This window comes from Venturia canescens, chromosome 5 (genome assembly GCF_019457755.1).
Source record: "Venturia canescens isolate UGA chromosome 5, ASM1945775v1, whole genome shotgun sequence".
Taxonomy (NCBI): domain Eukaryota; kingdom Metazoa; phylum Arthropoda; class Insecta; order Hymenoptera; family Ichneumonidae; genus Venturia; species Venturia canescens.
In genome coordinates this window covers 14,055,903-14,077,740 of record NC_057425.1, presented here as the reverse complement: position 1 = coordinate 14,077,740, position 21,838 = coordinate 14,055,903, and the positions used below count along the sequence as shown (strand labels likewise).

General features: G+C 36.9%; 3 protein-coding genes across 3 annotated transcripts; 1 reads left to right on the top strand and 2 right to left on the bottom strand.

The window, feature by feature from the left end:
• Positions 1-39: 39 nt before the first annotated feature.
• On the top strand, positions 40-2,205 carry LOC122410954 (tRNA methyltransferase 10 homolog A). Its single transcript, XM_043419457.1, has 5 exons — positions 40-423; positions 517-826; positions 1,513-1,659; positions 1,731-1,836; positions 1,919-2,205. The coding sequence occupies exons 1-5, from the start codon at positions 218-220 to the stop codon at positions 2,134-2,136; spliced, it is 987 nt and encodes a 328-aa protein (XP_043275392.1). The 5' UTR covers positions 40-217; the 3' UTR covers positions 2,137-2,205.
• A 163-nt stretch (positions 2,206-2,368) lies between these two features.
• Positions 2,369-11,455, bottom strand: LOC122410953 (uncharacterized). Its single transcript, XM_043419456.1, has 6 exons — positions 10,157-11,455; positions 6,729-6,854; positions 6,392-6,488; positions 6,030-6,180; positions 5,791-5,943; positions 2,369-4,950 (listed from the first exon to the last, which is right to left on the bottom strand). The coding sequence occupies exons 1-6, from the start codon at positions 10,435-10,437 to the stop codon at positions 4,670-4,672; spliced, it is 1,089 nt and encodes a 362-aa protein (XP_043275391.1). The 5' UTR covers positions 10,438-11,455; the 3' UTR covers positions 2,369-4,669.
• Positions 11,456-12,828: 1,373 nt separating this feature from the next.
• On the bottom strand, positions 12,829-21,131 carry mys (myospheroid). The gene is made up of 10 exons (XM_043419445.1): positions 20,920-21,131; positions 19,415-19,587; positions 18,781-19,102; positions 17,888-18,116; positions 17,610-17,694; positions 16,888-17,535; positions 16,484-16,798; positions 16,048-16,248; positions 15,369-15,869; positions 12,829-15,176 (listed from the first exon to the last, which is right to left on the bottom strand). Exons 2-10 carry the CDS (start codon positions 19,583-19,585, stop codon positions 15,111-15,113), a joined length of 2,538 nt encoding a protein of 845 aa, XP_043275380.1. The 5' UTR covers positions 19,586-19,587; positions 20,920-21,131; the 3' UTR covers positions 12,829-15,110.
• Positions 21,132-21,838: the final 707 nt, after the last annotated feature.

Here is a 21,838-nt window from a genome sequence, read left to right as displayed (position 1 = left end):
TAGGCTATTATACATATATACCCGATCAATGTTTACATTGAACACACACGTGTCGTCCCAACCGTCTTGAGCTCAAACGTGTTTATATTTTTTAAATTTCGATGTTTCCATTAGTTTCTAGTGCGTAGCATGATCATAAATAGTAATTAATGAAATGAGAAACACTCAAACGTTAATAATATTTACGTGACAATCGGGTCAATATAAGTCAAGTATCATGGAAAGGGCAAGCGAGGAACCAATAATTTTACGAATGGAAGATGAATCATGTGAAAATTCATCGACAACAAAGAAAACCATAATAGAACATGAATTCAATAAAAGTAACAATACCGAAACGATAGAAAGTGAATTATTAAGCAAGAGACAATTGAAGAAGATCCGGAAAAAAGAAAAATGGCTCGAGCGGAAAGGCGAAAAAAGGTTAATTCATATACTTCTATTTGTACAATATTTCCTCCCGTGAACTGGTATCAATTTTGAAGATCAGATTATCATTTTACATCATTGTCACAGGTTACGTGAGAGAACAAAAGCTAAGGAAAAACGTGCACACGCTCGAGCCAATAATATTGACCTTGGTCCGTCAAGAAAAGCATTGAAAAAGTGTACTATGGCGGAAAGTAGTTGCAAAGTAACCATTACTATAGATATGTCCTTTGATGATCTCATGCAAGACAAAGACGTAGCTAAATTGATCAAACAAATATTAAGGTGTTACACCCTCAACAGAAGAGCCATTTCCCCTGTACAATTTTCCTTAACCGGTTTCAGCGGCAAATCGAAACAAGAGATGCAAAAACATAACGGATATGAACACTGGGATGTAAGTTACGTTATGTGGTTTTCACTTACACAAAACACATCTCATGTATTATTGAAAGGATTTTTGCAAATTTTTTGCCAAGGAATCGTGTAATATTGAGAAAATTATCTTCATTTTATAGAAACTGAGGAATTGTTGTATAAGCTATAGTACACTTCCGACGCATTAATGCAGAACTTAGAAAATAATAGAACCTCATGACCGATACTGCCAGCACAGATTTTATAACATAATTCTGCGAGTGGTATTACTAAAATTGAACACTGATTTTATCATCCGAAGATGTTTTACAGGAATAATTTTTTTTTTATGATTTATTCTTCTATTTATCACACCTTGCAATATTCATTACAATATATTGCTTTGCAGTTTGACCGATTATTCTTAATGATTCCAAAAATTCATTTAGAAACCTACAGCAATTCAAAAGTCTATTAATCTAGAGAGTCCCAATTTTCCAATGAATCACAAAACTTGTGCGTTCTTAGGTGCATATATTGAATGAAGAAGTTAATGCTCGTTTTAATTAATAATCATTACAGAATTGTGTTAAAACATCTGTAATCGAAATTATTCGTTAATCAAATGATTAATAATCAGATTACTAATATAAAATATCGAATAATCATTTGTAATATTCTGTCATCATTTGAACATAAAAACAATTGACAGAAATTTCTTCTCAGGTTAAATTTTATCCAGACTCGTACTTAAAAATGTACAATGATAAAAAGATTGTTTATCTGACTAGCGAGTCGGAAAATGTAGTAGACACATTAGAACCGGACTGTGTTTATGTTATCGGAGGCTTGGTCGATCACAACAGCCACAAAGTAATTATTTCTTGATTTTTCGTAGTATAACCCTCGTTTTTTTCTTCATTTCAATCATATTTACAATTTAGGGATATTGTCACAAGCTCGCGATTCAAGAGAAAGTACGACACGCTCGTTTACCTTTGGACAAATTTTTGAAAATGAAAGCGAGAAAAGTTTTAACCGTGGACCATGGTGAGAAAACAATCGAAATTCTCTTATTTCCAGACTCGGAAAATTCGTTTTCAATTTTTGAACTATTGATTTTGTGTTACAGTATTTGAAATATTATTGAGAGTGACAGAGGGAAAAACTTGGCAAGAGGCATTTTTACAGGTTTTACCAGAGAGAAAAAATGCCCAACCTGTAATACCAGCAAAATCTCATTTCCCAGAAGATTCGCTCGATTGTAAAAGTACGCTAAATCATGATGACGTAAAAGTCACCGGGGAAACAATGAACAAAACAGAGATGGAGGAAGATAAAGGAGCGTGATGTAATTGGCTTTTATGAGATGTCAACACGATATCGAATCTACATAAATAAACCGATGTAATATAGTGATTTTTCGACTTTTGCGCTACCCAAATTCTCATAGCAGAACATTCGTTTCATTCTCATTATGCAGCAGAAAGAATATAAATAATTCATTTTTTATTTTGAAAAACCGAAATTTAGGAATTTTGTATTTTGAGGGAGGAGCAGGTAATAAATTTTGCTCAAGTCGTTAACTTGTCAGACAAATTCCGCTAGCTCAATTGCTTGTTTTTTTTTTCTTTTTAATATGCTCGTATATGCATATACATATCTCTATACATAGGAAAAAATATATGTATCAATAAATAAATTGTTCTCAGGATATCGTTTTGACCCTGGACGCACGAATGATCGATCGAATGCGTCCACGGAGAATCCAAATATCTCGGAGCTTTAATGTACATCCTTCGTAATAATTTTTCATTTATTTATTTTTTATGTAAAAATACCATTATGAGAGGCTGTCAATTAGATCGATTGTACACATTGCCGTCGAGATTTCATGAAAATATCGATAATTTATCAATTTTTATCATTTTTTTCAAAGTCTTCAAAAACCGAGAAACTAAATACGCACTGTGTTGCGACTAGACGCGGAATAAACGTTCTATTCTTGTCGTTTTTCAATACGAATTTACCTATTGCGTTCATTTTTATTTAAAACAGACCGGGGGACGTATCCTTTGTATCGTTCGACTATTTTTCACGTCATTGTTTTCTTTCAATCTCTTTATTTATTTTATAAAACAGCCACTAATGATCAATCGACAACGAGATACCTGGAAAATACATTATTTTTATGCCTCGGAAATTGAATTCCCGATTGACTTTTCTTCCACAAGCAAAATAATACGAAATATATTCATATTCCTCTTGCTCTTGTTCTTTCTCTATTTTTTCTTTTATCGCTTTCGTAACAACTGACAATGTTTGCATTCATTTTAATCGAAGATTAACAAACATTACGCTCAAACTAATAACTAAAATGACACAGCTACCAAAAAGCGCATTTGAAACAGTATCTGGAAGAAGTTTTTTTCCTTTTGCCATCGATTATTGGTTTTGGCGATTCTCGTATATTCATCGAAAACACTCCCTAAATATATAAAAACGAGGAAAAAAAATAAAATAAAATAAACTCTTTCTCTTTTTATAATATACAAATGATCAGTTTTCTCTGTGAAGTCAATTGTAGAAAATGAATCTCACGAATAATTGATATTGTGAAGAACAGATGAATAATAAGTGTTCACAAATAAATGTAACGATATCAGAGTCGTAAAAGAATTCATAGTGGCCCCTGCTTTCGCAGTTCTGTTGAAGAAATTCTCAATAAAACAAAAAAAAATGAGTGTACGAACTCGTAATCATAAAAATAGCAAAGGAAACCCGTCATTGAATGAATGAAAAATCTTTTACGCGTGGCACTGGATTTACAAACGTTTCTCTTCGTTCATTTGATTGTATTATTTACATGGCCGGATCGAAGGGGTTTCGACAGCGTTACTACTATTCCGCGTTCTCCTTAAATGGGCTTTTAAAATCTCGAGACACGACGTTTTCGTTTTCAATATCAAAAGGAAATTGATATGCCACTATTTATATAAGAACCTACAAGATATTCTAGTTTAAATGGTCATTATTTAATAAATTAAGCTCGAAACTGGATTTTTTTCAGTCAAAAAAGCGTTTTTTGGGCTGACAACCTCTGATGAGTTATGAATTATTACAATTGACCAATTTATTCACTTCAGATGAGGATGTTACAAGTAAAGGGCACAAAAAGTTGAAACTAATTTTGTAGAGGGTAGAATTTTTTTACAAAAATGTTCCTGACGATCCAGTTATCATTTCAGTAATTCAACCCTGAACCCTGAACGCGAGTTGATAAGCAAAAGGGCTTGATATTTCAAAGACAAATACGAGTTACACGTTGTTCTCTTTTCAACAGAGAAGAAAGTGGAACTGGCATTTTTCCCGATATAAAGAGACTCTGAGGAGTCTTGGGACAAATACATTGACAGGCCTGTCGTTTGCTAGTTCGATCAAACTGCTCTCAGGATTAAAATACTGAAATAGGAATAATGCTGCAACGAACATTTCTGTGCAAAATTGTATGCTCCACAAAGCTGTTGCTCCTATGCGTTTTTAGTTTACCTGCGACCTTTTGTACGCCAACAACCGTTCAGTGTGCAGGATACCAATTTAGAAAATAAAAAATCGTATTGGATCTTTCGACACAAAATCCGGTCTCGAATTTGAATGAGCGTTATTGATATTAATAGACCATTTAACCTGAGGCTTTCTGTAAAGTATAATATTACCGCGAGTAAATTGATCTCGTCACCGGATTCGTGATTTGTTGATATATCGTGTGTCTCTTCGCATTATTTCTGTGTAACTACACGTACAATGATAAAACTTTGTGTCGGGCCAACGGTGGCACAACGTAAAATTAAAAATTGAGGACGATAAATATACACGTGTCTTCTCAGACGTCATCCAAATTAGCGATTTCTCGACTGTCGATTATTTCAAATTCGCTGTCGCTCTCGTCGTCACTATGACTCGGCAATTTTCTCGATACCGGCTCAAGATCTGCCTCCTCGTCGGACGATGAGCCCGGCTCGAAATGCTCGCTCTGCATTTTAATCGAATCCACGTCGTTGTCTCCTGTGCTCAATTCCAGCTCGGATACGTCCAAACCGTCCGTGCTGCCATCCTCGTGAGATGGCATTTTAAGTCCAACGAGCTCGTCCTCGTTCAAAGGATCTGGAAAATAACAGCTTATTAGACATTTACGTGACCAACAAGCAGCAACTTTATTTCAAGTTTTCCTTTTTCACGATCATTTGTGTCTGTCTTGATACGCACAGCTCACATCGGGCATGAGAAATTAAAGCCACACTCGAAAATTGCTCGTGAGAGACAAAAAATTAAAAAATGTGCACGATTGCAGTCAACTGGGCACCAGTTTTTGTCAAAATTCATATATTAGGATGACGTTTTTCGACTACATAAAAACCACTGTATTATTTTTTAAAAGTGAATCAATTGTATCGTGAAACAATTGAAAATTGATGCGTGAAAAACACTCGTCGAAGGAATGCCTCTGGTTGACGCGATTTATTCTTATTTTTCGAAGCTTCGTCAAAGACAACGATTATTTTTGAGTTTTTCTACGAATATACATAAATCGTATTTGATAAATAAAATTCTTCTATTTAGAATGGATGTAATGTCATAAAACTGATGAATCAACAGTCACAAAACGAATGAGTCCACGATTCATTCGAGCCTCGAGTTTAAAAAACCCGATGAAATTACGACGCTGAAGTTTGCAACGTTGGAGTTCAACGAAATGAACGAAAAAAAGATTTATAATTCATTATTTTTTTATTTCACGAATTATTGATGTGGCTTGAAATATGACGAATTGGAAATTCGGCAGGGAACAAAATTGGAGATTTACTGAAATTATTTGAGAGTTTTTTTAGACCATTTCGTTGGACTCCAACGTTGGAAACTTCAGTGTCATATGAAATTCATTCCGATTGAAAAATATTTTGTTGCGTATGCCGATTGCGAATTGGTTCTTCAAATTCAATTTACCAATTTGGTTTTCCGTTATTGCACCATGAGGCGTCGGAGAGTGTTCTCCCGTTTCACCCGCCCGTTGCAACACCTCGAGGTTGTCCTCTGTTGCAGCTGGCAAAAACTCTTCTATCTCGTTGTCCCATTCGATCGAGTACTCGTGGCACAACTCTGCATTTTCCAAATAACATCAATCAATTTTAAGCCATACGTGAGTCCCACTTTATTCTGAGTAAGGAAAATATCGAAAAAAATACCTTTCGGTGAAAAAATCTTGCAAGGTACTCTCAAAATAAGAGCTGGTCCGATCAGAACTGTCATACATACTATGTATGTAAGGAGAAAACCGTTTATTGTACTGCCTACGATCCAGAGGGCTATTGAAAAAGTACAAACTGTTGCACAAAACTGTAAACAAAAAAAAGTAAATTAAATACGATGCCTGAGTGTCTTTAATGATTGTATAGTAAAGTGATTTATTATCATTATAATATTAGTCATTATTTGAACATCCTTCCATCGCTGAAGAGTATTTTGTTGAAAAAAAGTTAAAATTTCTTGAGCAATTTCGAATAGTTTTTGCAGAGTCAATTATTTGATGATAAATTGGATTTTTTACCAGTCCTGGTTGATTTATTCGTAAAAGTCTCAAAGCTTCAAGGCCGCATCTGGCCTTTCGCACGATTTTGCTAATCCGCTCGACCTTAGGTTGTGATCTGTAAACATAGTTCAAAATATGAGGATTTTATAAGAAATTGGATCGACCGAGAGGAAAGAAAAACTGATAAAGCGAGCACGAACCATTAATCTTGAGCAACGTTAGTTTTACGTGAAAAATTATGGAAAAATAAATTGTATAATGTGAACGCAAATGCAGGCTCGTAATATCGGTCGATCGAGTATTCGCGAAAATTTAACGCAATACGATGCAAAAAATAGAGCTAAATTTAACTTACATCGAGGTATCTGGAGGTTTGGTGTCTCTCTGAATTTGAGCTTCGAGAGTGCTGTAACCGAGAACCGCGAAAAGCGCAGCACTGCTGGCCGCCGCAAATCCACGGACCTCCAATACAACAATACCCCTGAAATTATAATTTTCATTAACTTTTATTAAAATTTCATTTAAAATCAAAACTTTTTTCAAGTTTCGCATAAAAATTTATCAGTTTTTTTTTCCATGGAGCAAAAATGAATTTGATTGGAATGAAAAAAATGGCGGACGAATGAAATTTTCAGTTTACACCGAAATGCTAAATATTCCAACGTGAAAAAAATTTTTATAACGATCATCGACTGATCGAAAGTGAACGAGAACATCACCGATAAAACGTCCGATTTTTTATTATTTCGAACTTCATTTCTAACGCCGTATAGAGAATGAAAGAAGTAAAAAGAGCGAATTCGTGTTTCAGTTAGCGCGGATGTTGCGCATTCTTGCAACATCGGAAACCGGAAAACGGCATATTGAGGTATATTTACGCAGATGATGAGAGAAAAAGATGATGTTAGACATAAAATTGCGATGTCTACCGAACGAGCATTATTTTTAAATCCAGTACGAGTATCGTGATAAGATTTATCATAAATATATTTTCGTATTCTAGAAAAAGTGCTGGTTGTTCCGGAAGCACGAAGAGTTGCAGTAGAGGGCATCGATGAATGTGAATGTATTAAAAACAATTCGTACGTTCAAAACCCGAGAGTCTATAAAGAAAAAAAAAACATTTGTTTTTGTTAAACGGGTGTCAAACAGTCATCCATCAGTAAAACGAGTATTAAATTTTCCCAATTTTTCCATGTCAATGACAAATGATGGAACGAATCGAGCGTATTTACAGCGCGTCTGATTGAGCTAGAAAAATATTGATAGCTTTGGATTTACGAAAGAACAAATCGTCAATTCGTCAAATAAAAATATTTCATCATGTTTTCACGATCGGCTGTAGCGGCTAAATCGGTGATAAAAAAATTTTTGCACAATTTCCTGTAGTTTTTCCACGAACCGATCCGGAAAAAAACGCGACGCGAAGTGACCAAGAATCTGTCGAGGAATGAAGAACGACCGTGCAGTACTAAAATCGATCGAATAACTCCGTTCAATTAGCTCACGAAAGTTCGCATTCGAATTCTCTTGGTTAAATGCAGGAGAGAATATTCCGAGTTGAAAACCGACGAATTTACTGCGGAACGTGAACCTCCCCGTTTTTGTTTTGAAGCGCTTCTCACGAAGTCGGCTCTCTTCGAAGAAAGCAGTGACGAGGTGAGGGGGGGGGGACTTAGCCGGAAAAGGAGGGTAGTACCATTAACTGGTATTAACTGCACCTTCGTGAGGAAGACAATTTTTAAGGGCGCGATAAAACGTGAAAAGAGGGCAAGTTCTGAGTTGATTAGATGATATTGCAGAATACATTTATCGCAGCGCTTTTCGTGCATCAGAGGCGATCCAAGATGGCAGCCGTGATTGTCATGAACGGAGCGCGTAGTGATCTTGTGATTGTAAAATAAATAAGTGTCGGTGCCGAGCGGAAAATACTTTTTGCATGAAATTCCTGAATATAATTACGTTCCATAGAAATGTCGTTAGAGTTCCGTAATTGCATAAGCATCGCAACAAACTGCATAGAAAATTTTGTTTTATTTTATTATTATTTATTATTTATTTCTTTAGGCTAAAACGTGAGCGTTTTCAAGCGGATGACGAATACAAATCCACAAGTAAAATTGTATATGCTAAAAGTTGACACAACGAAGTTGTCACGTTGACGCAAATCGATCTTAATGTACACGCGAACAGGACGAAAAGAAATAAAAAGAATATTTATCGCGACTGCTAATGTAGCAAAGCGAATTATTGCGAGACGTATAAATGATTGTTGAGCGTAAATAAAACGTCCGTGGACACGATTCAGCCTCGATACACATTCTTCTTTGCTATTCGATGAGGGTTAGGGGCGCGGAAAATGGACAATGACTGACAATTCGTGCTCTCCCCTCTCCCAAAACGGTTTTTTCTCTCTCGTCAAGCATGTGAGGTAGCCGTTCGTGTATATTAGTGCGATTGAAAGTCTTACTACGTTCTCTCTCACCATACATTCTCTTGTGCCAAATTTTATTTTTACTTGAATGCCTTGGATGTTCAAGTTAAAAATCCAATTTCACTACTGGATATCGACTTTTTTCATTTTCATTGTCATTTTCATTTTATGAATTTTTTCGAATCTCAAATACCGGGTCAGTGAAATTTTCTTTTTCATATCACCTCACGCTTTTATTAAGTGTTCATTTTTCGCAAAATCAATATAATCAGTATTTCTCAAGCACGATGCAGATATCGGGATTTTTATATTCATGATGAAATTTTTCCCTCCGACAGAAATTGTTTAGAATATATATTACATATCTCATCAAGAATTTCAATTGGCATTTTAGCCTTGGAACTCGTGTGGTTCCGAAAAATCATCGACTCGCTGGAAAAAGCTATACTTAGTTCGAAATATTCGAGGAAATATTTCTATAGTTTTCCAGTATAGCGGTAGGCTAGCAGGTAGTTTTGAAGCGTCCGGGACTGAGATTATCCTCGATTATTATCGAAAAAACAAGAACTGGAATGAAGACCGGGGGCAAAAATAAAAAAAAAAATGGAATGAGAAAAAATGCGTAAATATTTGGACGCCTCATTGTTAACGAATCAAATTTTCTCGTTAAGCCAAAACATTTTTTTTTTTTTTTTCATTTTCGTAAATCCAGCGCTCATTTGATTTATCAGTAACACCATAAGAGTCACGCGACTGCTTCTTGAAAAAGTTCGAATAAAAGTGGCAAGGGAAATTTTATTTCTTTCGACAATTCATTGGAGCGAGAAAATACTGGCGTATTGTTAAATAAGTGAATGAAATACGATGATATAGACTGAGAAAGCACATTTTTCGAGACAAGCATACGATTGACCTTGAAATGGCACACGTGCCACAAATTTCCGTTAAAGTTTAAACTTGCTGTGAGAAACTTGTATGATGAATGTATTGCAGTGTGATCGAAGAAACAGTGAGAAAGATACGAATGAATCATCGAGCAAACGATTAATAACCTTATCAGTTTGATTATCTTTTGCGGAGACGGAGAAATTTTTGAGGTCAGTCGCGGGATTTGAACTTGAAAAAAGTGTGCTCGAATGTATGAAAAAGTATAAACACTATCGTGAAGTAAATATACCTGCGTATGTGCTGTTAAATCGTATATACAGGATGAACATATGTATAGATATGTGCTTTTTCAATGTAGAGTGACGATATAGATCGATGTATATCTATACGAAAGAGGAAAAGGGGGTTACGCAGTTGGCGAAGCGTAGGAAAAAAACAAACGTTTGATAGAGACGACTCACCAGAAAATGATATGAAAAACAACGACGACGGAAATACTGTTGACAGTATTATCCCAAAGTAGTATACTCTCGAGTACACTAAAAATTCTAGTGGATGCTTGAAAATCACATTCAGAAATAACACCACGGAACCATGTTCCCTTAGCGGGAGTCTTTGCTACGTCGTCGTGCTCGTCGTCGTCGTCGTCGTACGATGACGATGGTTTAACCGATATTCGCCGTTGGAGCTCGTCCTCATTGTAGCGACGTAAATAATGTACGAGTTTTGATAGTTTATCCATCGTTATAAAAATAAAGGGGGAGGGGGGGGGAGGGAGGGAGAAAAACAAAGAAAAATAATTTGCCGGGGTTTTTCGATTCGTGTTAAAATTCCGTGTCACTTTGCATTATAAAAGCTCGACGACTTACGAGCAATGTTTTCCTTTTCTTTTCGGGTTCTCGACACTCGCAGTGATATACACGAACCGAGAACTTTGAGAGAACAAGGAAAAATAATGTGCACGCTCTCTTCCTGCGGGAGCCTCTTGAAACACAACTCGCGCGCGCGGCGCACAACGCGAAATAACACACACACGCGCGCACACACTAAATCACCAACACCCCCTTTTTATTTCTTTGTGTTATTCGTCTCTAGCGCTCTTCTCGAGTTTCCTCACAAACGTGTTTAATTTCGTCCGCGCACAAACACGCACTTGCACACATTCACGAATTCTCCCGTCACGAACCAACACTTTTCCTTTTAGCGTCTTTGCCCCGTTTTCAATTTATATTTTTGTAAACTCTCCCTTGCCCGTCCGCTTTTTCCGCTTCCCTTCTGTCTGCTCGCCTTTCTTTCTCTAGCGTTTGTTTTTTTTTCCTATACGTTGTTTTTTTCTTCTGCTTTATTCGTATCACTGACGTAGGCTCACGCGATTCCACGTGACAATAATCGAAGACGACGAAGCTCGCTGCCGACGGAAAGCGACTCTTCCGTAAACTGCGTAAATCGTGTATTATTCACTCCAATGGCTAGAGAAAATTGCGATGTTTTTCGCAGCGGCGCAGCGGTATTGGGAACCATGTGGTTCTCTCAACCCCCCACCACTGTCAAAAAATTCACGACAGTCTCGAATATCCCTTCCATTTCTTTTCTCTCTCCCTCGTTCTCTTCCTTTTTCTCACTCTCTGTCCTTTCCCCGTTCTTCTCTTACGATTTTCCCTCCCACTATCCCTCTAGCGGTGACTCCGGACTCGACAACCAGCTGGTCGCTCACTCACTATACGTTTAGTTTCGTTTATAGCTTTTGTACATACTGGATACAGTTAAAAATCCTTTCCGAATTGTTGTCGGCACCCAGTAGACCCAGACCTGTCCCCATACTTGCGATAAATTGCGACGTTACTTACCCCCACCCTTCTTCATCGTAGGTTAATGTCCCATTTAACGTTGAACTCGTATACACAAACTTGGATTCCGCTGCTGGCGATGTTTCTTATGTCCAAAATAACTTATTCGAATTTGGCAACATTCAATTGCCAATGAACTGTTTTCCACTGAAATATTTCAATCGCTGAATCAACGTTACAAACTGAAATTTCCGGGCTGCCTCGAGGTTGTTTTTCTTATTTTTTTTTTTTTAATGTTAGCGACCCTAAGAGTCATAAGAATATTTGAAACTTTGAAACCACAAAGATCGTGAAAATAATAGGTGTTGTGATATTTTTATGAAGTCATTGAAATTTTTATTTTTCTCCAGTAAGTGTTTTGACTTAAAACCTCATTCGACTAGCGGAGTTTCGACTGTACAAAAACAGTTCGAATGCCGTGGAAATATCCATCGTTCATTCAGTCGAGCTCTCGACTCATCTGACGTACAGTCACGTTTTTAATAAGAGAAAATTTCAATAATGACAAAAGTTCATTGTCAATGAAAACTATAAGTATCTTTACTAAGTGTGTTTTTATACACGCAAAAAACGCGGTGCTCGAGCCAAATATTCGTTGGATCTCTCTCTTTCTCCCGTGAGTTTAGTGTATTTCAATCCGGTGAGTTCTAAGAACTCCCTATACTATAGTGGAGTTTATATTAAACGATCACGTTGTGCCCTCTCGTGAGATGTTTTCCTTTCCATTCGTTGTTGCTTTTAGAATTGACGTTGATCGTTTGACCTTTTTTGCAACCTGGAGAGTTTGCGAAATTCACGACGACGTAGAGGAACAGCTTCGCTGCCTTCACTTCGTTTTCTCCAAAGATTAAAACAAAATTTTCACGAAAAAATCATTCCCATTTTTATACGAATCATTCCAAAGAACTGCCACATTCAGATAGCCCCTCGAAAATTTAGTTACAAAATCATTCAAAGGAGCTTTTAAATTAGTCAAAAGATAAACACGTGCCGATGATACCTGAAACTGGTCGTCTCCATAAACGGTTCTCATCGCCTTTAAATCCGATAAAAGACAGGATCGGTCCATTGCAAACTATGGTGTCCTTTCACTTTACATTGACCTCGTTAGACGCCTGAAGCGAGAGAGAGAGAGACAGAGAAAGAGAGAGAGAGAGAGAGAGAACCGAGGCACAACACAACAACTTTGGCTCAAAAAGCTTGTTGTCTATATCGAGTTCGAAGCACTAATAAATTCGGCTTGGCAGAAAAACATTCATGAAAAATTCAATAAAATTCAACATATCTCAACTGTTACAATTTCTTTTACTTATACATCTTACATACATAAAATTGTTGTTTATACTTTAACAATAAAAATCTATTCATTCAGTCACATGTACGTAATAATCACTCATACTTCTCGTTAAAATCAGCTATTGATGAAACAAGAAAAAAACCACGATGAAATATTGAAAAACAAAAAATTCGTAAAAACTCATTTTCGGAGGAGAATCAATTGAAATGACTTATCGATCATTCGTAACGTAGTATCGGAGCGGATAAAAAAGTTTGGCTTTGTATATAAGATTCAAGATGCAGGCTCGTTCATTCACGAAAAATAGGGGCTGATTCTCGTTATTGTTAAATGTTTGCAAAACTTTCTATTTATACAGCAATTCGATCAATAAATAATATGGATTGTTTTATTTATATACGTGTATATATTTATAATATATGTGTTGGCCGATCATTAATGAGATTTTTGCACCGCGTGCTCAACGATTAATACATACACGCATATATTATAATACATGCTATTATGTATGCATATATTTGTATGTATTTTTAGGATCACTGAAACTTCGATTGACCCAGTATTCGAACGAAACATTCCCTCGTATGATTTCAATGCTTTCATACACGTAATACAAATGTCTAGGTCAAGGTTGTTCTAGATATATTAATGTGCGTTTATATCTACGACAACCTTTGAAATCACACGAGAGGAATGTTTTGTTTGAATATTTTGACAGTTGTTTATTATATTGGAACGCAAGCCTGCTTGAGTGGCAAAATGTCGTCCAAGCACGGGGCAACTATACGAATGTAGCAATTTTACACCTTTTCGTATGCGCGCCCAGCTTCGAATTGACAACCCGTCGAAGATGGTGTAGAATTGTTTAGCCAGAGAGATTTGGCGTGTTGTTTTGACAGCCTGCCGTTTGACAGTTCGGATTTGCGATGCAGTGGATTTTCGTTCCAATATTCGTAAAAAGGGCACAAGGTTGTAGCGCTTATCACGCGATTAATGCTTCACTCACTCGATGGAAATTTAACAAATTCACTTTTCCTCTCGCTCTCACTCATCTTTCACTCCAGCTCGTCTTGACTCACTTTCGCTCGGTCCCACAGTCTTACAGCTTCTTTTTCTATTTGAGATTGTTTGATGGAAAAAAAGAGAAATGATTTCACAATTTTCGATGATTAACGCTACCGTAAAAAAATGTTGAATCGTTATTCGGCGTGATCTCTATTCGTGGTTCACGACTCAATTTTAGATTGGATTCTTCGAATGAAACATCGTTCAAACAATCGATTTTTTTGTCCAGTGATAATTGTCACATTTGCTTTTTGAATTATTTATTAAAAATCGACTCTCGATGTCCGATTTTTTCGACCACTTTTCACCGCATTCAAATAACGTGGAAGCTCAAAATACTTGTACGTTAAAATTCCTGCTTGTTTAGAAAATAAACGTCAACGCGCTTTCGTTACCGGAGACGCAAATCGGAAGATTTCAATTCAGATTGCACAGATACCTTAATTAATATATGACGAGATGCTATGTTCGTTCAAGAAAAAAATAATAATAAATACATTCACGAAGTGTACACAGTCGTAGTATGAATGAGAAAAATGCAGAGTGAAATTTTCGTGTCAATCGCACACTCGATATCTCCAGTTCAAATGAAACATCGTGCTTTGTTTGTTTTTTTTCCCCGTAGAAAAAAATTCCAGTAAAATTCACGTTCAAAAAGCCGTGAGAAAGGCACTTTAGAGAAAAATCACGTCTAAAGTTCAATCGAATAGGCACTAATACATTCGTTCTTTTTTTTTAAATCTTTCTCTTTCCATTCGTATAATTAATTAAGTTACTAATTAAGTGAATAGCGATGAATAAAATGGTAAATAATAGTAGCAAAACGATATCAGACAGAGATATCCTTGTTCAATCTCGTTTGTCTCGTCCTTGCAACTTCTTCATTGTCACTAAGACGTTCGACTAAAATGTCTAAGTATTATGGCAGTATTACCTCTCGGTAAACTCAAGGTTTTTATTATATTAGTCGTAATTTGCTCCGTTAATTTTTCATACCTTTTTCTGTTTGAATAGCCTATATAATTTCTTTTTTCTTCGCTTTCTCCCGGATGAAACAAGGCTAAGTTTTTTACTACTGCACAAATAAAATCAATTCGTTACATTGTTAAAACGCGTCATCCGACCTATTCTTGTTTCTCTTTCGTAACGCGACGTTTTTTCTTTTTTATGGATTTCCTGATGTGGAAACTTTTCTTTCATAAGCATTTACTTGCCGGCGTAGGTTGGATTCTTGAACGTCGACGTTGCCTGCTTGTAGATTGGATTCTCACCCTGCAATAGAACGAACGAAAAAATTGGAGAGAATTTTAAGGCACGTTTTGAGAAAATTCGTGCGATCGTTGAATCAAATTTACTTGCGGTAACTTTTACAGAAACCAAAGTAAATGATCTATCGGAAAATCCAGCGAAATAATATAATTACGCTAAAATTGAATTGAATAATGTAGAAAAATATATTTTTACCGTATCCCATTTAGCCATCATTCTTTCCCTCTCGAATCTAGCGAATTCTCGCCTGTCGTGAATCGTCATAGCCGCTTTCCACATGAGAAGTAATATGAGACCGACGATAACAACTGCGGCAATGACCCCAAGAACAATACCGAGGAAAAATACTTCGTGGGGACAATCTCGCTGGCTTTGAGCTCGTACTTGGAGACAATTAGTTTCGTCATAATAATAGACGTATTGATAAGTGCAATCGTCGTCATCGATCATCATGCAAAGAACCTCATCCTTGTCAACGTCAACCGTTACCACGGGAACAGCTTCTGGCACAAATTCTTTGCAGTTCTTCGCGCACTCTTCCTCTGTGTAATTACCAACTTTGTACATTTGACATTGTACGCAAGGTCGCAGTTCCTCGCATCTGACTGGACAAGACGGGCACTTGTTGCAATATCTTCCTGAATAACGAATGTCGTTCGTTTCGTGACATTTACATTCGCCACATTCACAATCACCCTGTTTCGGAGTATAAATCACGGGATTAGCAACAGATTTGTTTCATTTTCAAGTTTTCTCACCAATTTCATCACAAGTATTTTTTGTGTTTAAGATTTTTTCTTAATAATAACGCAGTGTTTCTGTATTTTACAAACGGGACATTAACGACGTAAATGCTTCTTTTTCGATAACTTACGTGGCCTGAGCACAACACTCCGTTGGTAGTTCCCGGTGCGATACAAGTATCCGTGGAGGTTGGACAATGACAATCGGACTCTTTCCATCCAGCGTTACAAACGCAACGTCCGCATTCGCATGTACCATGATTAGCGCACATCAAACCTTGGTATCGCTCGCAAGAGAAGTTATCGCATTCGCAAAATTGTCCCGATATCGTCTGCGAATTAAAAATTTCATGAATCACTTATTATTATGCATGGGAACGGTTGCAGAGTTTATTTTCCGCCATAATAAATAGGAGAAAAAACTTTGTTGTTCATCATCACTTAAGAACGTTGGAATTTAGATGCGAATATTTTTTATAATTTTATGAATAGCTTACGTGTACCTTTAGGTTCCAAAAACAGCAATTCACGAAGTGAAGCTATTTTAGAAAATCAAATGATTTTTACCTCTTCAGGATTTTCTCTTTCCGTACATTCGCACTGACCGCAAGTGCACGTACCACGTCCAGAACAATCGACAAGAGACTCATTAGTGGGTTTGCAAGAAGTGTCAAAATTCTTATCGATGCCCGATGAGTCAGGATGAGAGCTGCACTCGCATTTTTTGCCAAAAGCACGTTCGTTACAGTCGCAAATTCCACATTTGAGAGTACCAGCGCCACTGCACTCAGCAGAATTTTCCTCGTACATAGGACCACTGTGCTCGCACTCGCAATCACAGAGCATCTCGAGATTAACCTTCAGAGTTTCGCTCACTCCAACCTGAGAATAGCAAAACATACACAAATAAGAAAACAAAATGAAAAGAGGAAAATCTGAATTTCTTTTATCTTTGTGAAAAAAAATGTTACCGGATAAATTTCGAAGGTTTGTTTCCATTCTGATCGATTTTTCGGACAGCTCGTGACTTCGATCTCCGCGATAAATTCGACTTTAGTGCCGACTTTGAGTCCATCGCATTTGGAAGTTTCAACGGGCGGTCCGCCGCCGAGACAGCTCGAGAGATAGCGAACTTTGATGGAATTACTCGCAGTGTCTTTCATCTCAACCGAGCTGGAAATTTTGTCGTACTGTTCTCGTATGAGTTCGACAACGTTGCTGGAATCATTGGCTAAAATACCGGCGAAAGAACCTTCGACGTGTTTCGACAATCGCTTATAAATACTGATTTGTTCGTCGGTCACTGCCCAGATGATGTTGATCGCATTTTTCTTAACAGCCAAATTGATTTGTGAAATACTCGGATAATCTTGAAGAGAGGAGTGCGTGTAAAGGCCGGTATTGTCGAGATGACACAGTCCGTCGTTCGGCCGTATAATTCCACCGAGTTTTCCGTCACCGGCGTAATGGAAACCTGCGTCGGTTGAGAACACCAGAAGCCTACGAGCTTTCTCGCGCCAACCGATGTTATTCCGGCACACTATGGCTTGCATGATCGCATCGAACCCTCCCTCAGGAGCATCCAAGTTTCCTGATACTGGCGCAGCTCTCACGAGACTCTGTGTTATAGAAAAATCAATGTAAATTTGACATTATTTGGCCCAATTATGTTTTAGAAATGTTTTCTACTCACAGCGAATTGACTCGTATCCGTAGATAGTTTCATGACGTGCTTGTATCCATAAGGTGGTGCGCAACCGGTGCAAGGCTCAAGAAGACTAAGAGCAAATGAAAAGTTATTTTCCTCGACAAGTTGTGTATTTGTTTCTCATTTTATCAAAGTCTCAATTATAAGGAGTTTGGTTTTCATTTCATTGTCTTTCTTGCCAGAATATGTTTTTGCAAGATTTTCATTCACTATTTTTCTTATTTTATTTATTTATTCTTATTTGATCAACAAACTGTACTCACGCTTGTGGCATTGTACTGACATAGGGCATGACAACTTTGTCGACGAAACTGCCGAAACCTAAACGAAAGTTGCTCGTTATTTTGCTCATGCTCTCGACGAGGAGTTGTCCAAGATCGGAAAGTTTTTGCTTGTCCTCCAACATGGATTTACTGAGGTCCATAAGGTAGTAGAGATCGACGGGATAATCTTCGGCTTGGGAATATGCGAACGACATACGATATGCTTCATCTGTGAATACATTGCAGAAAAGAACATTATGACAAGTGAATGAGATAATATTTCGGATCTGTTAATTATTTATATGAATACGACAAACTGTTTTCTGAAATTTGAGTAAAAATATCCTTTCTATTGCAACAAGAAATTGTGAATAGATAAATTGTTTCAATGTTGTACCACAAGGGAAAACTTTGCAAATGTAATTAAGGAGTTTCGGTACAGAAGTCAAAATATTAAGAAATTGATCAAATTTGGTGATAATGTTCTTCAACATTAAGTGCGAAAACTCAAATTTTTTCAAAATTTTCTTCTACTTAGTTATCGAGTAATTACACATTAAAGCAGATTTCTCATGCCCGGAATGTATACCTATATATATGGAAACGCTATGCTTATACACGTAAACTTTAGTGATCAATTACTCGATAACTGTGTAGAAGAAAAATCTTAAAAAATTTGTGTCGTCAAATTTGGCACTAAAGAATATGTTCACCAAATTTTATAAAATTCGGAACTTTTTGAATTTTTTAATTTTTTTAGCATGGATTAGCATGGCAACATTGTATCGCCTGTACCGAAACTCCTTAATTCCAAACGTGACGAAAAATTTAGTGGATTTGTTTCAATAAGTAGAAAGAGTTAAGGAATAAATAAGTACATGACCGTGACTCACTTATTCGCAATTTCAAATTAACCTCCTGTGGCCACATTTGAACGGCTTCCTGACCACTTGAGTAACCTCCGCTACTGCTGCTGCTGCTACTGCTGCTGCTACTACTGCTGGAGCTACTGGAGCTACTTGAGTTCGAGGACCACCACTCTCCTCCACTTTCAGAGTAGCCACCTCCGGATATGAAGTATCCACCTCCTTTTGTAAGATTGCGATGTCTCACCATGCTGAATCGGTTATCAGGATCCCACGTGTATTTTTCAGGACAGGTAGCGTAAATTTTCGTATTTACGTTTGGAAGGAAGCACCTTTTTTCAGGAAATTTCTGTTGATGCAAAACATTGTCATGATTCATTTTTGCTTTCGGGCAAATATGCATATTTCAAATTTTGGTGAAGCAGAAATTTTCTTGTATTTCAGTACTGACGGTTAATTTGATATTTATAAGAAGCGATTTTGTTGATAACTCCATTCAACTACAGCATGTTATGATACATTTTTTCACTAGATTCGGTAGATCAATTTTTTTGAATATCATTGATTTCAGGGTGTGCAAGTTTATTATAAAAAGTCTGTGGTCCATTTTTTCTTAAAGGATTGTGAAAAAAAATAGTTGCCAGAAGTGACAAAAACTTACGGGAGCGGCGCACCAAGCACAGTGTGGCGTTTGTATGCATTCGTGACAGGTCTGCTTGCTGATGCAGGGATTCATACCTGTCAATCTTTCGGGAGGAGGATAATTTGACTTGACGCCAATCGTACATGCTACGATCACCAGGATCGTAGCCCATTTTAAGCTGCCCAGCATTTCTGTGAAGAGGTGAAAAGGTCTTATTGATTTCTGCCAATCAAAATTTTTTATGACAACATATTCAAATTTATGCACTCAAAAAACATTTTTGAATACAAAACTACTTTTTCTTCCTGCTCCCCAGTGTTCCATTGCTCAGATTGATTTGGAGCTGGTTTTCTCGACTTTGAGTAAATTCTAACCTACTATAAAGAACATATTGAGATCCAGTTGCTTCACTTATGACTGATCTGTATTTGAAGCTGATAGTAACAATTTGAAGGCTTTTACCAGTTTGACAAAATTTCACTGTTTGTGGGAAAACCAATTTTTAGTTATCAATGTCCAACATTTCTGAGGAAATTTACTTAAACAAAAAGGAAACTGGCTATATGGTTACTTTTGCTAATATTTGTTAGAGAAATGATATTTCATGATTCAAATTGAATTGATAATTGGTTTACAATATAAATATTGTAAAAATTTTTGTTAATTCATTGAAAAATTCATAGAGAAGTGAAATATGGGTTTTGAGTGCAAAAGTATAAAGATGATCAAGGACATTAGTCACTTGGATTGTATATATTTGATGCTTCAAGTTATTCTTGAGCTGGTGAGTCAGTTTTCTTGGTGAACTCAATTTCTTCCATGTCCTGCACCTTTTTTTTTCATTCACTAAAATTATCATTGCACAGAAACGATTGGGAGCTTCGGGTAAACAGTGCGCGTTTGTATGACAACAAAGGACAGAGAGAGGAGAGATGAGATAAAAACTGAATTTACAACCTGAATACGCTAAAAAACACTGCGCGCGTAGTTACGTATATATAGATGTGTGTGCGTATAAATATATAACTCGAGATACGAAAATAGCGATGAGACTGTTGCGGCAGCAGAAAAAAATGTTTCCTTAGGATGTTATATTGTATGTTGCGTGAAAAACGAAGTTTATAGGTGCGGTCGAAACCAGATCTCCCACGCTTCGTTCTGAATAAAATACGCGGCGTTGCTCAATTTTCCATTGAACTGTTCGTTCAATGACGCTTTCCCGAGGTATATGACGCTCGGAAGAAAAAAAGTCCAAGAATTTATATTTTTCACCCGATTCGAAAGATTAGTAGAAACTTGAAGAGCATTTTTTAATTTTTTATAATGTACTATTAAAAAATTAGAAGAGCGTCCGGACGTCCGAAACGAGATGTCGTCACTTTTATATTTACAACAGTATCATCACCACTCACTGGTATACCCGAAACTCCGTCTATATTTAAAGCCGCGATAAACACCGTAAAGTTGTTGCGCTACACGCGTCGAGTCGATTTTAAAAAACTATGAAAAAAAATTCTTCTTACTTCGATAATTATATCTTGATTGTTTTTGTCACGATCACTTCTCAACACTCCCGTTGCATTACAATCTTCAGTTGAATGTTTTTTCGTGAGCTCTCTGGATCACCATAAAAGGCAACCCCACAATTCAGTCGGAGGAACTTACTTCCTAATAAACTATCAGCACGGTGCTCTCCGAAACGGCACTCGGAGCCAGTTTACCCGTTCTTTTGTCACTGCGATTTTGCCCCCCCGCGGACATTCGGCGAACTTATGTTTTCCCACGAGTTCCCTAGATTCTTATGTGGGGATAAATGATATTGACGATGGGCTTTACGCAAGAGGGCGTGAAAAATCGCGGGATACTTGAATCAAACCTTTTGAATTGCCCTAATTGTTGTGAATAAATCAACCGGTCATTAAGAATTTCTATGAAAAATGAACTTGAAAATATTAAGTAGAATGTCAAAACACATGAATATTGATATTTTTTCTTATAATGTGTTGCTTTTATGGTAATTGTCGAAAGAAAAAGACTGCTATTTTTAGAATTTACGATTAGGATTTTAACCAAACATTTTTCTATACATGCAGAACTAAGACCGAAAAACCGGTATATTATCGTGAATACACGCGTTCGTAAAGGGCCCTATAATAGTTTTTCTTCGAAAAATTATGATACGAATGAATTTATCATAAAAAAACGAAAGTCGTATGCGAGATGTTCAAATAAACGGAGACCTGGATATGTACGGTCTTGTTAAATTGATTATGTGTGGCATTGCATGCTTTGTTTGTTACGCAGAGGTGATTTATTAAGTGGAAAAATAAATCTTGAGTCGATTAACCACGCCACCACAAAAACTTCGTTACATCATTAAAATCATGTTGTCACCCAGATCCAGGAGGGCGCCACCATATGGAACTACGCCACATCCAAATG